This window comes from Vanessa tameamea, chromosome 8 (assembly GCF_037043105.1).
Source record: "Vanessa tameamea isolate UH-Manoa-2023 chromosome 8, ilVanTame1 primary haplotype, whole genome shotgun sequence".
NCBI classification, from domain to species: domain Eukaryota; kingdom Metazoa; phylum Arthropoda; class Insecta; order Lepidoptera; family Nymphalidae; genus Vanessa; species Vanessa tameamea.
The window spans coordinates 7,028,283-7,046,919 of record NC_087316.1 but is presented as its reverse complement, the minus strand read 5'-3'; the positions used below and the strand labels follow the sequence as shown (position 1 = coordinate 7,046,919).

Sequence of the window (18,637 nt, the reverse complement as noted above, 5' to 3'; positions counted from 1 at the left end):
CTTCATAATTATGTATATTATAAAATATACACATTATTATACATAATATTGACACGCGTTTTTTTGCAAAATATATATAAATAGAAAGTATTAAAATATCGAAATAAAAAGACTCGTCATCTGGCGAAAGTTTAATGTCTGAAGAAGAAGAATAATAAATTAAGCTTACAGTAACAGCCTGTAAATTTCCGACTGCTGGGCTTAGGCCACCTCTCCTTCAATGCGGGTTGGTGGAATACACATGTGGCAGAATTTCGTTGAAATTAGACACAAGCAGGTTTCCCCACGATGTTTTCCTTCACCGCCGAGCACGAGATGGATTATAAACACAAATGAAGCGCACGAAAATTCAGTGGTGCTTGCCTGGATTTGAACCCGAAATCATCGGTTAAGATGCACGCGTTCTAATCACTGGGCCATCTCGGCTCGTACATTATTATAATTGTGAAGTTCAAGTTTTCGGGTTATTTTCGCTAAAAGTATACTCGATAACTGACTTAATTCGTTCTATCTCACAGCCTGTTACTCCATTATCCATAAAAGATAGATATATCTTTCATTGCCAATGTTCTACTATTGATAATTCTGATAATATTAAAAACTAAATTTTTTAAGATCACATTGAATTGTCGACTAATATAATGCAATGCAAATTGCAAATCACAAATCAGTGTATATTTTTAAAAACCAACGTAAGTTGCCAATAATTACATGATTCGAAAAGTGTATTTTGCCTCGGCCAATCACTTGTCAACGACAAGAAATTGTTTATCCAAGTTTACAGATATAAATATAAAAAACAAAGCATGCAAATTAATGAAGCCGAACTTTTACTAAAAGATTTCAATTTTATCTTTATAACAAATTAGATGCCTAAACTACTTATCTATATATACTAATTTACATTAAAACTATTTCTAATTGCAAACCGTCGAATGTCGTGTCGGCTGTCGAATGAATACTTTAAAAAATATTATTGTGTTCAAATTTTGTGTAACGAAAAAATCATTCTATATGATAGAGGCGGTCAGATAACTTACGTTAACAATTCATTTTAAACTTAACTGCTCAAATTATCCAAATTTGAATCTATAAGCTGTGATAAATTTTGATCTATTTTTCACAATAAAATTACACCTCAAACCAATTTTGATATTAATCATATTTTACATTTATAGGTAAGTTATAAATAATTATAACATTACAAAATTAATATTTTAACTTAAAGTCAGTATATTCATATATAATGGGTTATATTCTTGCTAAGCGGACTTCTCATTGCCTTTATTAAGAATTTGTACCCGTTCGAAACCGGGGTAATTTGCTAGTTGATACGTACTTGGGGCTCGTCAGAGTAAATTTTTTTAAGACTTTGGGATGATAATAATCTTCCTTAATACGAGCAATTCTTATAATCTAGATTATTTATGAGTTGTTGCTTTTCTAGACTAAGTAAATGTTTAAACTCTTATGTATGTGAAATAAATAAATTACTATTATATTATTTAAAAAAAAAGTGGTTAAATCACAATTTGTTCCGTTCAAAAGTATTTTTGCGTCAAAATGACAAAGACATCCATGTGAATGTCAGAATAAATAGGTACACAGACTGACTCTTGTCAAAATTAAATCGTCGTTATTAAATTATTATTGCGCTCATGAAAATATATATACAAGTGTATTAATAATCATACGAAATATAATAAAAATGTTTGCTTCCATTAAAACTTTTTTTAAATGGAGTCCCAAAAAGAGCTTTGAAAACAAAAATAAAACGTCATCTTTAATATTCGTTTTATTTGTAAATATCCTTGAAGATGTTTTATTTTGGAAAAAAATATGGTTAACTTTGTTATTCTTTTTATTTTTCAACGTGGTGTTTACGTAAGTATTGCCTTTTGTTATACACATAATTTATTAAGTAATTTTAAATATGAAATAACAAATATTTTTTTAAATCTTTTAGATCGTGTGTATGTCGACAGCTAAATATATTACAGTTTATTTCTGGACTTTGTATTTTAATTATAAGTATCGATGCGTTTGAGGCATGGTTAAAATATAAACATCGCATTGCATGTCTGAAAAGACTAGTTTATCACGAAAACAAAAATTTAAAATCAGTCGCCCTTAAAGTTCAAACTTCGATTGAAAATATGTGGACAGGTTTTATATATTTACGTGATAGAAATCATACTAAAGTAAGTTGAAGATACATCACCTTGCGTTTCTCTAAGCTGAATACTAATACATTTTATGTTTTTAGGCTTTTTTGCTGCTTCAAATAATATTGACCATTATGATGTTAATTGGAAAATATATCAGTGGATACACATTAATATATCTGTTATGTACAGTAATTTTTTTCTTAAATAAACTTATACCTCCATTGGTAAATATTTTAAAAAAAGTTCAACAAAATGCAGGTTTGTATATATAGATCTAAATTTCAAATAAAAGTGAGTTTCAAACAAGTATACAATATTATCTATTTTTAGAATCTGATTTTGAACTCGAAGGTCTTATCCCAGAAGAAACTGATGTAAATTTAGATTTGCTGTCTATTGAACCAGATCAAAAACCTATTAGGGATGAAAAACAAAGTCTAGGTATGTAAAATAAGAAAAGATAAGATTGCTTTATTACCTTAATAGACTTAATGTATATAAAAATTAATTATTTACATGATTTTGTGATATTTGGCAGATTATTGGAAACCTGAAGATTTACCTTTTGAAGAAGCAAGTGACAGTTCTGATAATAGTAGTTCATTAGTAACTAATTTATCAATTGAAAAAATGAAAACACTATCAAAAGATGTTGAGGTATCTGACTCTAGTGAAGATGAGTATATGCCACAAGGTAATAAAATGTATAATAGAGAAATATAATTTTTACTGAAATTATGGATATTAAAAATGTTATTTATAACATACAGGCATATTCTAAATATAGTTACATTTAGGAATGAAAATTTAACATAAATTTCAGCACAGCCGTCTGATCAGATTCAATCTACCTTAGATGTACAACCAGTTGGAACCTGGAGTAATGCCTTTAATGTTCTGTCTAATTTTGGAGGAACTGTTGCTAATATGGTATACAGTACTCACGAAGATAAGAAAAGGAAACGAGTTTCAAGTGTTGATTCATCAGATGGATTTGAAATAATCGACAAAACTGACTTACAGTAGACTATGTACTTAAAAGTAATAAAAACCATCAACAATTTAGTTTCACTAAATAATAGATTTACAGTAAAAGATAATAATTATAGCAAACTTTTTGTTTTTTTTTGAAAAAAAATCAGTCATTTTTTAAAGCAAATAATAATGAAAGATCAATGGTATGATAATATTTTTAGTAAGGCTGATTGTTTTTTAATATATCTCAGTTAATTAATGTATGATCAATAAAAATCAAACAATGCTATATTTTATAATATTTAAAAATAAAAAAACTGCTTTAAGTATTTTTTTAATGTCACCAAAGTACCAATAAGAGATATAATGGGGATATGTTAAAAATTATTATTGTTGTTTAAGAATAAAAATTTAAAATACCTATTATATTAGAAAATTATTTATTTACACCATTTTACAATGCAACTTAAACTTATTAATTTTTATAAACTAAACATTACCAAATGTATTGCCATCTAATCTAGACATTAATTCTTTATGATGTTTTTTTAAAGTTTTTAATCGGATACTGTTTATTGCATTTCTGGCAACAAGAGCTTCTAACATTGGCCGTGATACCTGAAATACAAAAATGAAGACATTTATCCATTTTTTATAAATAAGCTCATAAGATGTAATGTAAAATTGCAAAACTAAGGCTTTAAAAAAAAAAAGGAACATTAAATGGTGACTTTATGTCAACTTATTTGCCGTACAAATGCTAATATTTGTAAAAATAAATACTATTAATTTTAAGCATTTTCTTAGTATTTTCTCTTTTGCAATTTTGAAAAAAAGGTGTCATGGTACATCCGTTTATTACAAACCCAAGACTAAAATATATATAAAAGATATCCTTACCTTCTCAACTATGTGACCTATAGCAATAGTCCTTACTGCTGCATTATGTTGTATATTAAGAATGTCATCTTTGTCGGTTTCTCCTGCTTCATTTTTAAATGCTTCCTCTTCTTCCTCTTTTAAAATTGTTGGCAACTGTGTCAAAATCTGGACATGAAAAGGAAAAACCCTATTTAAATGTTAGATCAGGATATATTCTATGAGCATATTATTTTAATCAAAGTATCGTCTACCTCCTACAAAATTCTACTGCATCAATATAAAAACCTAAAAGTATACACTATACTTTTCTTTTTTTTCAGAAATATACTGTGGTGGATAGGTAAATGAACCTCCTAATTGTAAGTGGTCACCATTGCCACTGTACAACAGACTTTGGGAACCTCCTCCCTTACAAAAAAGGTATTCCTGTTTGGTAGAAGAATGAATGTAGAATGGGTGACACATACCCAGACAGGCATGTAATATGACCACACTGGGTGCTGTAAAGCTGGCAAGTATAGACATAATATAGGCACACTAGTAGCTAACTAGTTGCCATTATTGGTGCATTTTTTGTTTGGAAGATGCTAGACTTTACAGCTGATTTGTTTAAACATAGAATAAAAATATATTTAGAATTTAAGAAACTTTTATGGGTCTAAAATCCATTATATTTATTAAAAACATTCATGAGTGGAAAATTTTATCATCACTAATGCCAGGGTAAATAGGTTTTTTTGTTAAGATTACCACTAATAACTTTATAAGGGTGATTTTTACATACCTCAAAATTATTCAAAGTCAGCGAGTCATTATTGTTTGTGATTTTTAACTCAATTTCTCTTCTACTTTGAGTTGAGCCTTCATTAATTGATTGAAAACAAGTTATTTGTACCTAGAAATTATTGGTTATTTTACTTAATATTGTGGAAAGCAATAAATTTATAAACTGTTAACAAAATTGTACTTTTAAAAAATATATATATTTTGTACTTATTCTAAAATACTTACTGAGGGGGCTTTAGCTGTCTGATCAGAGAGAAATGCAGCAAATATAATACCTACAAAACTAGAATCCATTCTTTGATACATAGATTGTGTAGAAAGATCTGAAATAGAGTAAAAAAATATTATTATTATCATATTAAGTTTAGTTATATAATTATTAGCACTTTCATATGTTATGCAAGATTTATGTATGAAAAAAACAACAACACACTATATAATTAAAAAACTATATTAATTTATTTAATATGAATCATTTACAATGTATTTGACAATTAAAGAGACATACATTTTGAAAAATATATAACAACCTACCAACATGAGATGGCCAAACAGTTATATGTGGATGAGAATGGTACCATCCAACAACCCTTAGTGGTCGCCCCACTTCTGCCGCTAATTCCTCTGCTCTTAATGTAGCTCTCACAAGCTGCTCCTCAGATATTTCTACTCTATCAGGTTTTTTATCCAAACGTCTTAATATAACAGACGATACTATTGAAACCAATGTATTATTATTGTGAACCTGTGAATTAATGTAAAGGTAAAAATGATATACCGAAAAAAAAATCAATTTGTATTTGGTATATAAGTAAAACGTTTTCAAAACTGTTTTATCTATTTAAATTAAAAAAACTACCAAATGTACCGAGCTAAGTACAGCTTAAAAATTTAGTAATTTGAATAAAAAATGAAGAAATTACTTCGCCAATAAGTAGTCCCATTATTTCTTCTTTTTCTGTTGACAGGGCATGTTGTACACACACTAATGCTACATCCGTAGATAATAAAACCTTTTTTAACATTTTGTTATTGAATATAACTCAACTATATCAATTGAGGTTTAAATGTACGATAATTACGAATAGGTTTTTTCAATAACTCTTATTCCTATAGTGTTTACAATAGTTATGAATAAGTTAAGTTTACGACATAACTGACAGTAATGACAGTCACACTAGAGTTTTAAAACGAACTGATAATTTTAACGAATCATGAGCGAACAATTGATCACATATGTTAACTTTTGTATGATAATTAAACCGAAATGTGAAAATTACATAATTGAAATTTTTTATTTCTATTTTATCTTCCAATTAAGTTCATTCAAATGTCAAAGAAATCTTCAATTGCTTAAAATATAATGAGGTGTAACAATAAAAATCATGTACTTGTATTTTGTATAAATATTCAAAATGTGGTTTATGTTTACGAACTCTTTTTTCTATTACTATGAGGCAATAAAGTTGTGAAGGTGGACAAAACATTAGCAGTCATTCAAAAATCTTTTCTATTGGCATTTTCATTGGCATATTTTCTATAGTATAACCCGTTATACTAATATAATTATCATTATAAAAGATAATTGTAAATAGTGAAACAGTTACAATAACGGCGATTCATCGGGGAAATGCTATTAGCACTCTTGCCATTATTCCAAGCGGTGATGATTTGTACAGTAATTATTTTATAATTTTGTTTTATATATCATTAAAGCTCTAATGTAAATAATTCTTTATATTAGGTTTAAAAATTCTGCTAGTAAAAATAATAGTATTTTAAAGAATAAATTTTTTTTAACTTTTTTGTATGGTATTTTCGACTTGAAAAATATATCTTCCTAGTATTTAGGAGCCTAGCGCTCCTTTTTTTTTATTTGGCTTACTTCATACTAACATTATACATGTTATTTTTTAACCTTCACTGACCAACTTACATATAGTAAACGTTCCATTATTGTATCCGCAGTTTATTCAATCAGTGTTTAGAGATGTTTAGCATAGTGTCGATACATAATATATATTTTTACGAAACATTTCATCGTTCATTATAAATACATTTTTATAAAATAATACTTATTCATAAAGAGAGACGAGATTAAATTTTTCGATATTACCCAATCATGTCGGATAAAAACTATATCGCAAAGAATATATACCATCACTACTCATATATCATTTTAAAATTTTGGCATAGATAGTAGTTAACGTTAACGGCTTATTTTATCTTATTTCAATGTGATTTATGAGTATGTAAGAAAGACAAATTTCAAACTTATTATTTTAAAAATGATATCGATTTTCGTTCATTAAAAGTTACAATTACTTGGCATTGTGTGTATCTCCCTATATTGAATTAGTGACAATGACAATCGTTGACAGTTTGTCGCACTGGTTGATGATAGGGTGATACTGTACTATTTGACTTGCTATTGATAGAGGTGAATAGGTATTATCAATCTAACTTTACGATTACAAGATACCGCCCGTTTTTAAATTGATGTAGAAATAATATATGAATAAATCCTGCCGATTTTTGTTTAAAGTTCAAATTTAACATTCTTAATCATTAATTGCATAGCATATTATGATTTTTATGTACACCACTAAATATATTCGTGTGTTGTGAATCGTGTGTGCGCAGAAGATATTGATAAAAACTCAGACGTATAGATTTTTTGTTCGTCTTTATTGTAACTCATAACTGGATACAACAGGAGGAAGAATATATTTTGGGACTGGTTTTAAAAATGTTACGAATTCGTGGATTACATATAATTAATCGAATAAATATACCTTCGACGCAACGTAAGATTTCATTACTTTTTGCATTTATTTTAATATAAGTTTTCAAGCGTAGTAGCAATTTACAATTACTCTTAATTTTAAATTTGTGTTTCATATGTAGTATGTCCGTATATTGTATGTGTTGATCGAGCAATATATTCATCATTTTTAAATTAATTCTCAATTTTTTAAATTTCATTTAAATAATACTGTTATAGGTATATAAAAATAATAAAAAAAGTGCTTTTTAGTAGTAAAATGTTAGGTAGTCTGTCATCATATCTCAAGATATTCCAGTATAAAACAATAATTACTATTTCTATGTTCTAGAATCAAGTTTCAGTGAAATTTAATTAAATACAAATCAGGAACATTAAAACTTTATTTTTCACATGGAGGACTAATGGTATAGGTACCTCATGTCAAGATGACTATGCCACATGGTGGATGATACATGATACTGGATGTGAATAAATATTATAATATAAATTTGCTCTTTTTTATAAAAAAAAGAAATATAAGTATTTTAATATATTTTTGTAACATAAATTAAAATTACTTTCATATAGGTTAAAAAAACAAAACATAATGCGCATAGAGAGAATACGTTTAAATTAAAGTTGTTATTGTAAAAAAGTAATAAATTTAAATACTTGTAATTGGTAATTTAAATGACAACAAACAAATTAGTTTAAGTCATCTAATAATCTAATATTGGAGATTTATTTTATAATACTTTGTCAAACTTAGGAAATGTCTGTAATACAAAAATAAAAAATATTATTTTTAAATATGTACCTTTCTTATAAATTTCATTTTATTACTAGGTATATAAAAATAGAATATTAAATTGCGTAATTAATTTATAAAAACTGGCATTGAAAAAATTAAGAAATAATTAAAGAACTAACAGACTGATAATGCCTGGTAGTGTACTTTTATACCCATATACTATAGTATCACATTTTTGTATATTGATGTTTATTAATTGTCCTTGTAAATTTAGTTTTGGGTATTTATAGTTTTTATAAGCAGCTCCACCTATACATGAAAATAAAACTATATTTTAATGATTATTGTATTTTTGTGTATAAACTAAAAATAAGAATATTAGCTCTCGATAAGAATTGCCGATGCATATTTTAAGGGCATTTATAAAACGTCCAGTAGTTCATGAGGCAATGCCGCATCTTTACGCGTTAAGCATGGTGAAGTGTTTGTGCGTATATTTGGTGTAATTTATAGTAACTGATTATCAGTATAAACCGTAAGTGCTTATTATCACTAGTACTAGAACTGATAATCATTTGTAATTGTAAATCTAGGCACGTGTTAACACGTTTTTATCTGTTATATAAAGAATATATTAAATGGATCGGTGTAGTTCAATATTCGATGTTTTTCAATTTGTATACAAGTATATATTTCAAAAATACCTAAATATACACAAAATAAATATCGTATATAAGTTCGCGGTCAGCTGTCTTTAGCTATCTCAGCCTGCGCAACGAATTTTTTAAATACTTCACCTTCTCAAGGTGAATTATTTAATGAAATGAACTACGTTCGTTGAACCTGTGATTAAGTTTATAAATAGATTTTTTAAATTAAATTGCTTAATTCAACCGAATTATTTCGAAGTTAACAGGGCCTCTATCTGCGGTTCGCTCCTAGCCTAGATCAAAGAATGAGTTTAAAACGCCCAAAAATTGTTGAGACCTTAGTTATCATGGCAAACATTTAGAATGTTTTCAAAAGTAAAATAACAATTTTTTATATGTATTTATTGGTGTTTTTATAGATGTCAGAGGTATTTCAAAAGTATCTCAGATAGAACCGGAAAAACCAGAAATTAAAACGTCGATACCTGGTCCCAGGACGCAAGCCTTGCTAAAAGAACTTTCAGCACTGCAGGTAAAGTACATGAAAATGTTATCAAATCTCATTTACTACGTATCCGTAAAAGTATTTACTACTTCATGAACCGTTAGCGTACACAATATTATTACATTACTAGCGTGTGTATCTGGCGGGATATCCCAACGGAAAACACTACAACGTTAGTATTTTACTTATTCTTATTTTTCTAACTTAAAAATGTCGAACTTCTGAACACAAATATTCTTCCCCTCTTTTAGCTCCTTAACGAGTTTTTAGGGATGAATTGTCCTAAGCGCTTTAACGACTGAACTTTATTCATAAACGCAAGCCTAAATAGTGTTACATTCAATATTACAAACATTAAAAAAGGCGAATTTTGATACAATTTTTTATCCCCATTTTCATCCTCTTTGATGATGAATTTACAATTACCATCTGTGTTTACCTCATGATCATAAGCTTAAATACCAATTGGAATATTTCTAACATAAGAAATGATTAATTTCTGTCAACTATCAGTTGGGAAATAACAGGAATTCGTCACCTAAGGCCCCCAGAAAGTCCTAGACGAACTAGATAAATATTGAAATATCCTCTCTTAGAACTCACCGTCGTTTCATAAGAAATTCTCATGAAAAATTTTCAATTTATCGAGGAATTCTCATTCTCATTCTCATTTTTCGGATTTACTATGGTTGTCCAATCAACCATCAGGATACCGGAGCTTTAAAATAATTATTATTTACGAAATTTACATACAAGAAATTGACATTATTATTTACGAAATTTATTTTGATTTATTAAAAATTAATTCATGTAATGTAGACGGGCGTGCCTTCGTAAGTGAATAGATCTATACCTATTTTGTTTTTAGCTGTTTGATGATTTTCATCCTTGACGTTTTATTCATTTTTTTAATCAATTAGATTTTCCTACTACTACTAGACTATTTTCCTCGTCTTATTGATTATTTCCAAATTAAATCTGATTTCTAACGGATTATGAAATAATCTAACTAATAATGTATATCAAATGACTAATCTCTACATAAATAAAATAAAGTTACCTTTTCAGTTTACATACTGAACCAAAAATAATTATAGTTTTTATTCTTTCTAGCAAGCTGATTCGGTTCAGTTGTTCGCTGATTATGATAAAAGCACTGGTAACTATTTTGTTGACGCCGACGGCAACGTCTTCCTGGATGCCTTCACGCAAATTTCGTCCGTACCAATTGGTTATAATCACCCTGAATTGTTAAAATGTTTTGACGATAAACATAATCTGGTTAGTTATATTACAAAGTGTTGATCACAAAAACATACATTTGTATTCTATATAATATTTTATGAGTTTTATTTTTATCAGAGATCGCTTATCAACCGGCCGGCTCTGGGTGTTTTCCCATCCTTAGATTGGCCCAAGAAATTAAACAATGTCTTAATGGCAGTAGCGCCTAAAGGCCTCAATGGTGTTTCGACAATGATGTGCGGTTCCTGTTCAAATGAAAATGCTTACAAGACTGTATTTATGTGGTACCGTAAAAGGGAACGAGGAGGAAAGATTGATTTTACTCAGGAGGAAATGGCGTCATGTATGGCTAATCAGCCACCGGGATCTCCTAATTTATCAATTTTATCCTTTCAGGTATGTATGTACTGTTATTCTATTATGTATAAGGTTCAAATAAATTACAATATTTTGTATATTATGTATTCTTAGTCAATGCTACACTTTCTATTCAACAAGGCGTTATATCGAGTAAGACTGTATTATTTATAACAAGACAGAATCTATGTACATAAATTTTCAGTGTTATTGGAATAATTAATATACATATATACTTATAAATTAAGAAAGAAAGAAATACCTATGCGAAAAATTAGTTCATCTTGAAATAAACTTTACGTTCATGCTCAAATTTTTCGCAATTCCCGACTCTCGAGTTGAAGCTGGTGTATTAATAGAACAAAGTTCGTCACCTTTAAGATGTTTCGAATTCTTTATAAAATTACATTATTTAAAAAGACTATTTTTAAGAGAATATTTTTTTTAAGATTGGTTGATTTTAATGGTGGTTACATCAACATTAATTTATAGACACATTCTCAGCTCGTTTAATTTGTTTTGATTTTATTCTGTTACTTCGTGGTAATAAGTACTTTAGATCAGGGATATTATGGAGCTCGTAATAAAAATCTATCCGTAAGTGTAAACAAAAAAAAATTAAGTATTATAATTTTGTTTTGCCTAGTGTTATACTTAAAGATGCAAGTCATTGTATTTTAAAACTGCAAGTTGTTTTTTCTGTGGTTATACTTATACTAAATAATAGAATACATAAAGTCAAATTAATATCTTATAACAATTTCTAAATAATGTAATATCCGTAACCGAAACTCTCCGAAACAATCGGATAATCTGAAATAGTTTCGTATCCGTATCTGAAACCGCTAAAATATTATTCATATATCCGTATCTATATCAATATAATATAAAATATCATATCAATAACATACTTGCTTTAGACATAGAAATTGTATAAGTTTTTCAGAAAATAGATGTCTCATTCAACATTGGAAAACTAACTTTCGCGTCACAATATGTTTACAATAAAATGATGTTTACCCGTTTACACTATTGATTGTGTTTGTATAATCCATTTATATAATCATAAATAGATACAAGAGATTAGTCGAATCTGTATGTAACCCAAGATTACCCTTGATTTTTATACCTTTTAGTATCTACTAGTAGGTACGTCGTGTTAGTCTCGAGAGCGCACATACATATGTATTATTCTTACGTGTCGCGTCGATCCATTTCTCTTTAGCCGTATTTTATTAATTTGATCTTTTAACAGAAGATGCAATGGAAAAAGTTTCAGTACATAGTAGCAACCGCGCTTCGCTGCTTTACACGTTTCAGCTTGTTAATTTAGACTATTAATGTGACACGTATGAGTAACATCATGTATTGCAAAAATGGAACGCTATAAAGTCACTTTATGAACACTTTAAAGCACTAGAAGTTTTATTTTTTGCTTTTATTTCGACAGTGATCATAAATAGTGTCAACACAATTTTTTTATCGCGCATATAATTGGGGACACACGATTTTTTTTTATTAACAGTAGGTATATACGTGTTAACAAAATACATCACGTTTATTGCGTTTGTTTAAAGCCGCCATTGAGAATTACTAGATAGACACAGAACCATATCTATTGAAAAATACTTTATTTAAAATACCCGGATTTTTAATAACAAAACCAATCCTCTTCTCACAGGATTGACTACTTTTTCAAATATTTTTTTAATTTTACAATATTGCAATGAGACATTATTGTAGTTTCGTCTGAGGTATAAGGTAAAGCTTTGAAACTGATCGAAAACGGACTGCGTAAGAAATTGTACATTGAAGACAAATAATATATGTCGGTGAACTCGTGTTATTAAACTTTATGTTTATCTGTATTGAAAATAGTATATAAAAATGAGAATGAACGAAAAATTTACAAGGCCAACTTTCCGATGTATTAAAATGATTAATAAACGTTTTCCAGAGGCAAATATTTCTCTTTCATAAATGAGTCATTTATTTTATATCAAAATATATAATAAGGGATACAAATATAATCAATTCGATTTCAAAATTTAAAAGAATATATTTATTTTAATTACAAAAACTGCCAACAGGGGAACTATTGAGTGTCCAGAAGACTCCTCATTCAAAACCGGTGGGGGCTTGCTTGTTAAATATTTAACTAAAATCAGTTATATTACAACAGTTCATATTTTATTTCACAGGGTGGATTTCATGGTCGCACGTTTGGAGCCCTAACGACCACGCGATCTAAGCCAATACATAAACTGGATTGTCCAGCCTTCGATTGGCCTCAGGCTCCTTTTCCGAGATACAAGTATCCTCTTGAGCAGAACCAGCGAGAAAATAAAAAAGAAGATGATAAGTAAGTCAGATTAGATACTCTTAAATTTGTCTATGGTATAAGTAATTAGTACTTTTTAGTATATTTATGACCTTCATATTTTTATAGCCGCAGAATATAAAAAGCATAGTTTATAAAAACTGATAATATTTGTAATCACTATTCGATTTGAATCTGCTTATTCTTGGTATATTATGGTATGTGCTTAAGTTAAATTATATTTAGAGTATTTTTATTCAGTAGGTACTAGCCGCCCGACTCAATTTGGCTCGGATCGGGAAAAAAATATTATCCCGTATATATTTTTAGTTAACGAGATTTAAAGATTCGGAACCTATCTATTTGCGCGTATTGTGCTAAAGCCTACGTACTGTACAATACGCCCTGCGTATTTTTTCATGCGTTTATGGAAATGTCTTGTAATACTTAGTCTTTTTTGGAAAAACTCGGTCATACATTATTTTCTAACTTTAACTATTCACTCAGCGTACGCCGTGCAACCTTTTAAGGCCGGCGCGAAAGGTTACAGTTACAGTTAAAGTTTTTTATTATAAAGGTGAAAAATTTAGATTTTTATTCAAACCTTTCAACGATCAGTTTTTGTATATTTAAATAATACCGTTGAATATGTTTGTTCCATATTGTAATTAATAAATATTAATTCTCATGTAAATAACATGAACATTATTTGTTTTTATGATAATACAAATATCTGATATGGAGTTGCATTGAATGACAATAAGCCTTTTGTTTAAGTTATTTGCATTAGTAAAGGTTAGGCGTTTGATAAACATTAACTGTGACGAACATTAAAATAATATTTTTAGCGCTATTTTATTATATGTTGGTATTGTCGTTAATTTTAGATCCATATGAACTAAATTTCTGATATATAATGATAATGAATACTTATTTAAACATTATAGTTTGTGTTTTTTTATTAATATTCCGGCTCACACTTAACACCTTCTAAAAGGGTTCCACTATACTAGCTGAACACTTAATTCTATTTTTTTTAATTTTAACTTAAAATAAATCGTAAGCCTTATGACTATAGCCTAGCAAAATATTTTATGTCTTATATATTATGACATGATACAAATTAGAATTAGAAGTGCAATTAACTTAATTTTTTCATGTGTTTTATATATTATAACTATTATTATTTCTGTCGGATGTTCTGAATAAATAAACGCCTGGCTCTACGCAATATTTGTCGTTCACGGCGATCAAAACCGCCATCATAGAGGCCATGACCACCGAGTCAATCTTGCTGCCAAACCAAGCCAGCCAAAATTAAATGGTTTTATAGTATTCTTTTTATTTTTGCAATAATCTTAAAATCATAATTGTAAGGGTATTTTATTTAATGGTGCTATTTTACAGATGCCTAGAACAGGTCGCTGATGCTATCGAACAATATAAAAAGAAAGGGAATCCTGTCGCTGGACTAATAGTGGAGCCGATTCAGTCTGAAGGGGGTGATCATGAGGCATCTCCTGAGTTTTTTCAAAGACTACAAAAGCTATGCAAAGAGGTTTGTATCTAAATAGTACCTTTTGTCTGCGGCCTTGTTTGCTTTTTGTTAATAGAAACTGATATCAATGAAAGGCAAATTAAAGTTAAATTCACAATTTACATTTGCCTTCATTTATTAAAAATTATTACAACATGATTTTACCGCGAACGTTTCTTTTGGTTATTTGATGTGAACGTCTTCCCGGAAAAAATATGTATTGCTATTTGTTTTATTTAAATATCATATACATTTTTGCAGAATGGAGTTGCATATATTATTGATGAAGTTCAAACCGGTTGTGGACCAACTGGTAAGATGTGGTGCTACGAACATTTTGACCTACCCTCTCCCCCTGACGTGCTAACGTTCAGCAAGAAAATGTTGACTGGTGGATTTTACTTCAATGTTGAAAACAAGTCAGTAATATCAGGCTGTGCATTTAGATATTTTCTTATCATCACGCTAATTTAATAAAAAGAAAAATTTAATTCGTTTAAAAGATTATAATTTTTATTATTTATTTATAACTATCACATAATTATTATTATTATCACAGAACTCTTACGTCATGGTAATTTATAGTTCAAGATCAAGTAGATTAATACTATACTGTAACAATGTTTAGTTTATTGATATGGTCGTTTTATTTATCATTTGTGACACAGTATTAGTTGACATAATATTATTAAGGAAAATGGTAAAGTTTAAGCATATTGAAATTATTTTGAGTGTATTCCTCAAGAATATAAGTTTGCATTTCATAATACTTTTGTTTCGTTTTGTAGTTCGGAATTTTGTTTATTAAAATACATACCTATGTTTAAATGAATATTTTTTTTCATTTAAGATATATTGCAAAAAGATTTATTCGATAATAAACGACTTGTACTCAAATAAATAAACAAAACAGCTTAACAGGACAATGTTAAGAATGTAATATAATAGTAAAAAGTCAATTTGTCTATGCCTAAATCCTTGTCGTTGATTAGTAGTATGTATATATTTCAAGTATTTTTGTTATTTAATTTCAGACCATCCCAACCATACAGAGTATTCAATACTTGGATGGGGGATCCCGGAAAGTTGATTTTGTTGGAAAAGGTCTTGGAAGTAATTGAAAATGAAAAACTGATTTCTGTTGTAAATGAAAGTGGAAAAGTTCTAAAAAAAGGTTTGCACGAGTTGGAGCATGAATTTCCGAATCTAATCAACAGTGTGCGAGGACGGGGCACGTTTTTATCCTTCAATTCCCCCACTACGAAATGTAGGGATCAAATTAATTCAGATTTGAAGAAGAATGGTGAGTAAACAAGCTACACATTTGTAAACAATTTTAGAAGAAATAAAGAAGAAGAATTTATTTATTATTACATTTAATAATTAATAAATTTCATTTTGTTTATTACTTTGATATTGATAGCATAAATATGCAAATTGTAGCAAATTAAATATTACAAAATAATAGTTATTCATGTTACTATTCTACTTTAATTATACATTGCACCAGCAATATATAATTGTTTTACACATTTCGTTAAATCGTTTTTAAATTTATTTGTAGGTGTACTAGGTGGTGTCTGCGGAGAAAATACCATACGTCTTAGACCGGCACTTATCTTCCAGAAGAAGCATGCTGAAATATATATAGATATTTTACGAAAAACTTTAAAAGGAATGTAAAACATTTCTTCAGAGAAGTCTTCTTTATCTTTAATAATTATGTCATTTATTTTTTGTGATTATCTACAGTATTATTTTATATTTACGCGCTACTATTTGTATTTATAAGACTTTTTGAAGTGCCATATTCATTAAGTTTAATATTTTATTAAGATTTTTTCACTTTTATTTATATCTGTATATGTATGCTTTATATTAAATGATAATTATAAGGTGATTATAAAATCACGTGCCTCAAAAAAGTCTTCCAATTATAAAATTTCACAATGACTAGTACTATACTACTTATAAAAAGTTTTAATCTTTATGGTATTTAATAAAATCATAGACGAATTTATTGTTTTTTAATTTTATTCTCTTGTATACCTAATTAAATTACAATATTTTTTATTAATCTATCACAAATGGTGACACAGTTCTATTTGCAATTTATATACGTGTCGCAGCCAACTGGTTATATTAGTCTTTTAATTAACAACCGAAAAAAATAGTTGTAAGGCATTTCGGATTCACGGTGTACCAAATAGTAAAGAGGGATGAAATACAAGTATAGGTACCGTAGATGTGTGCGACAGACACTGCGCCAGTACGCCATCACTCGCACTCAATGAATTTCAGAATAGAACACCATATAATTTACGTGGCAATATTGCTTTTGCTGCCTTTATTTATTAAAAACGAATACTAAACTAATACATGAAATATGTTACCCCATACATTTCTTGTGATTATGTAATGTAAAAAAAATTCGCAGACAAAATATGTTATGCTATTTGTAATTTTAGTCCCCTGCGACTGTCCTTCGTGATTTGATTTTAACCCCCTTAATACTTAGCTGTAGTCTCCGAGACACGGAAAAAGGAACATTGTAAATAAAAAGTGGCGCTGCACACTTCCTGTCTCACGATCGTACATACTGGCTGAATATAAACTTGGTATTATTGTTTTGGTGGCGTTAATTACCTGGAAGCATATTTGGTTTTCCGTACATTCCTCGATAAGAGACGAGCTCGGTATTTTTATGGCATTAATAAGCATATTCATAACGATAAAATGTAAGGAATGAAAATAATTAAGAAAAATAAAAATAATTATCAACATACTGGAAAAGCTTTGCTTGCTTCTTAATCCGAGCCTTTGCTTGAATAATGGGACATATACAAGCTATTACATACTAACTTTAATTAAAAACCCACTTCTTGGACTTTGTGCAAGCCCGTCGCCAAGAAGTAATATTTAGTATTTTTATGATTTGTTTTGAAGTTTGAGTGAGCCAGTGTAACTACAGTCACAAGAATCCCAAGATTGTCGCATTGGCGATGAAGAATAATATTGACCAACATTTGCTCTTTTAATAATCGTATTTTTTGTAATTTGAGTAAATAATTGAATGCCGAAAATGTATGACATTCAAACGAGTTAACGTGTTAGCAAACAAATGAAACAGACCGCGTGAGAAAGCGCGTAACTGTAATTAATTATGAAACTATCTTACTCATCGTTTTGAAAGCGATACAATTATTTGTTAAGCTACAGTTTACAACGATTAAAGTATTACAGTCCTAATGTAACATATACGATTATAATAAATATTCATAGAGAGGGTCGGTGTTTACTGACTTACGTAGAAAGATAACATAAATAAGAAACAGACTGTAAATATCTTAGCCCAGGCTAAGGCCTCTACATTTGGGTATAAAGTTTCGGAGTATATTCCACCACGCTGCTCCAATGCGGGTTTCCTCAAGATGTTTTCCTTTGCCGATTAAACTAGTGCTTAAACCATCACAAGCTTACCTTATCACGATTAGATAACCTTTTTATTAAGGAAAAATTAAACTGTTTAACTATTCACTTCAGTCCATATAAATAACATAAATCAAGATTTATTTTTATACATAATTTTTTTACACATACATGTTTATTTTTACGTGACAGTAAAAATACAGTGTTTGGTTAGGTTAGTGTAGGTAAGTATGTGTTAACAAAATGGAAAGTGCGATTTATTTCG

General features: G+C 28.7%; 3 protein-coding genes across 4 annotated transcripts; 2 read left to right on the top strand and 1 right to left on the bottom strand.

Moving 5' to 3' along the window:
* Positions 1–1,598: 1,598 nt before the first annotated feature.
* On the top strand, positions 1,599–3,281 carry LOC113399974 (uncharacterized). 2 transcript variants are annotated; one of them, XM_026639308.2, is made up of 6 exons: positions 1,599–1,884; positions 1,967–2,201; positions 2,267–2,426; positions 2,499–2,609; positions 2,707–2,862; positions 2,992–3,281. In XM_026639308.2, exons 1-6 carry the CDS (start codon positions 1,709–1,711, stop codon positions 3,192–3,194), a joined length of 1,041 nt encoding a protein of 346 aa, XP_026495093.1. In that variant the 5' UTR covers positions 1,599–1,708; the 3' UTR covers positions 3,195–3,281. The 2 variants fall into 2 exon arrangements, with proteins under 2 accessions (XP_026495093.1, XP_064071557.1); XM_064215487.1 differs by having other exon boundaries at positions 2,997–3,019.
* A 289-nt stretch (positions 3,282–3,570) lies between these two features.
* LOC113399983 (lys-63-specific deubiquitinase BRCC36-like) lies at positions 3,571–5,991 on the bottom strand. The gene is made up of 6 exons (XM_026639326.2): positions 5,735–5,991; positions 5,346–5,556; positions 5,037–5,134; positions 4,810–4,920; positions 4,044–4,190; positions 3,571–3,761 (listed from the first exon to the last, which is right to left on the bottom strand). The coding sequence occupies exons 1-6, from the start codon at positions 5,834–5,836 to the stop codon at positions 3,633–3,635; spliced, it is 798 nt and encodes a 265-aa protein (XP_026495111.2). The 5' UTR covers positions 5,837–5,991; the 3' UTR covers positions 3,571–3,632.
* A 1,226-nt stretch (positions 5,992–7,217) lies between these two features.
* LOC113399968 (4-aminobutyrate aminotransferase, mitochondrial) lies at positions 7,218–16,961 on the top strand. Its single transcript, XM_026639302.2, has 9 exons — positions 7,218–7,618; positions 9,399–9,511; positions 10,598–10,765; positions 10,847–11,125; positions 13,288–13,448; positions 14,814–14,964; positions 15,205–15,362; positions 15,978–16,246; positions 16,508–16,961. Exons 1-9 carry the CDS (start codon positions 7,561–7,563, stop codon positions 16,624–16,626), a joined length of 1,476 nt encoding a protein of 491 aa, XP_026495087.2. The 5' UTR covers positions 7,218–7,560; the 3' UTR covers positions 16,627–16,961.
* The last annotated feature ends 1,676 nt before the right edge of the window (positions 16,962–18,637 follow it).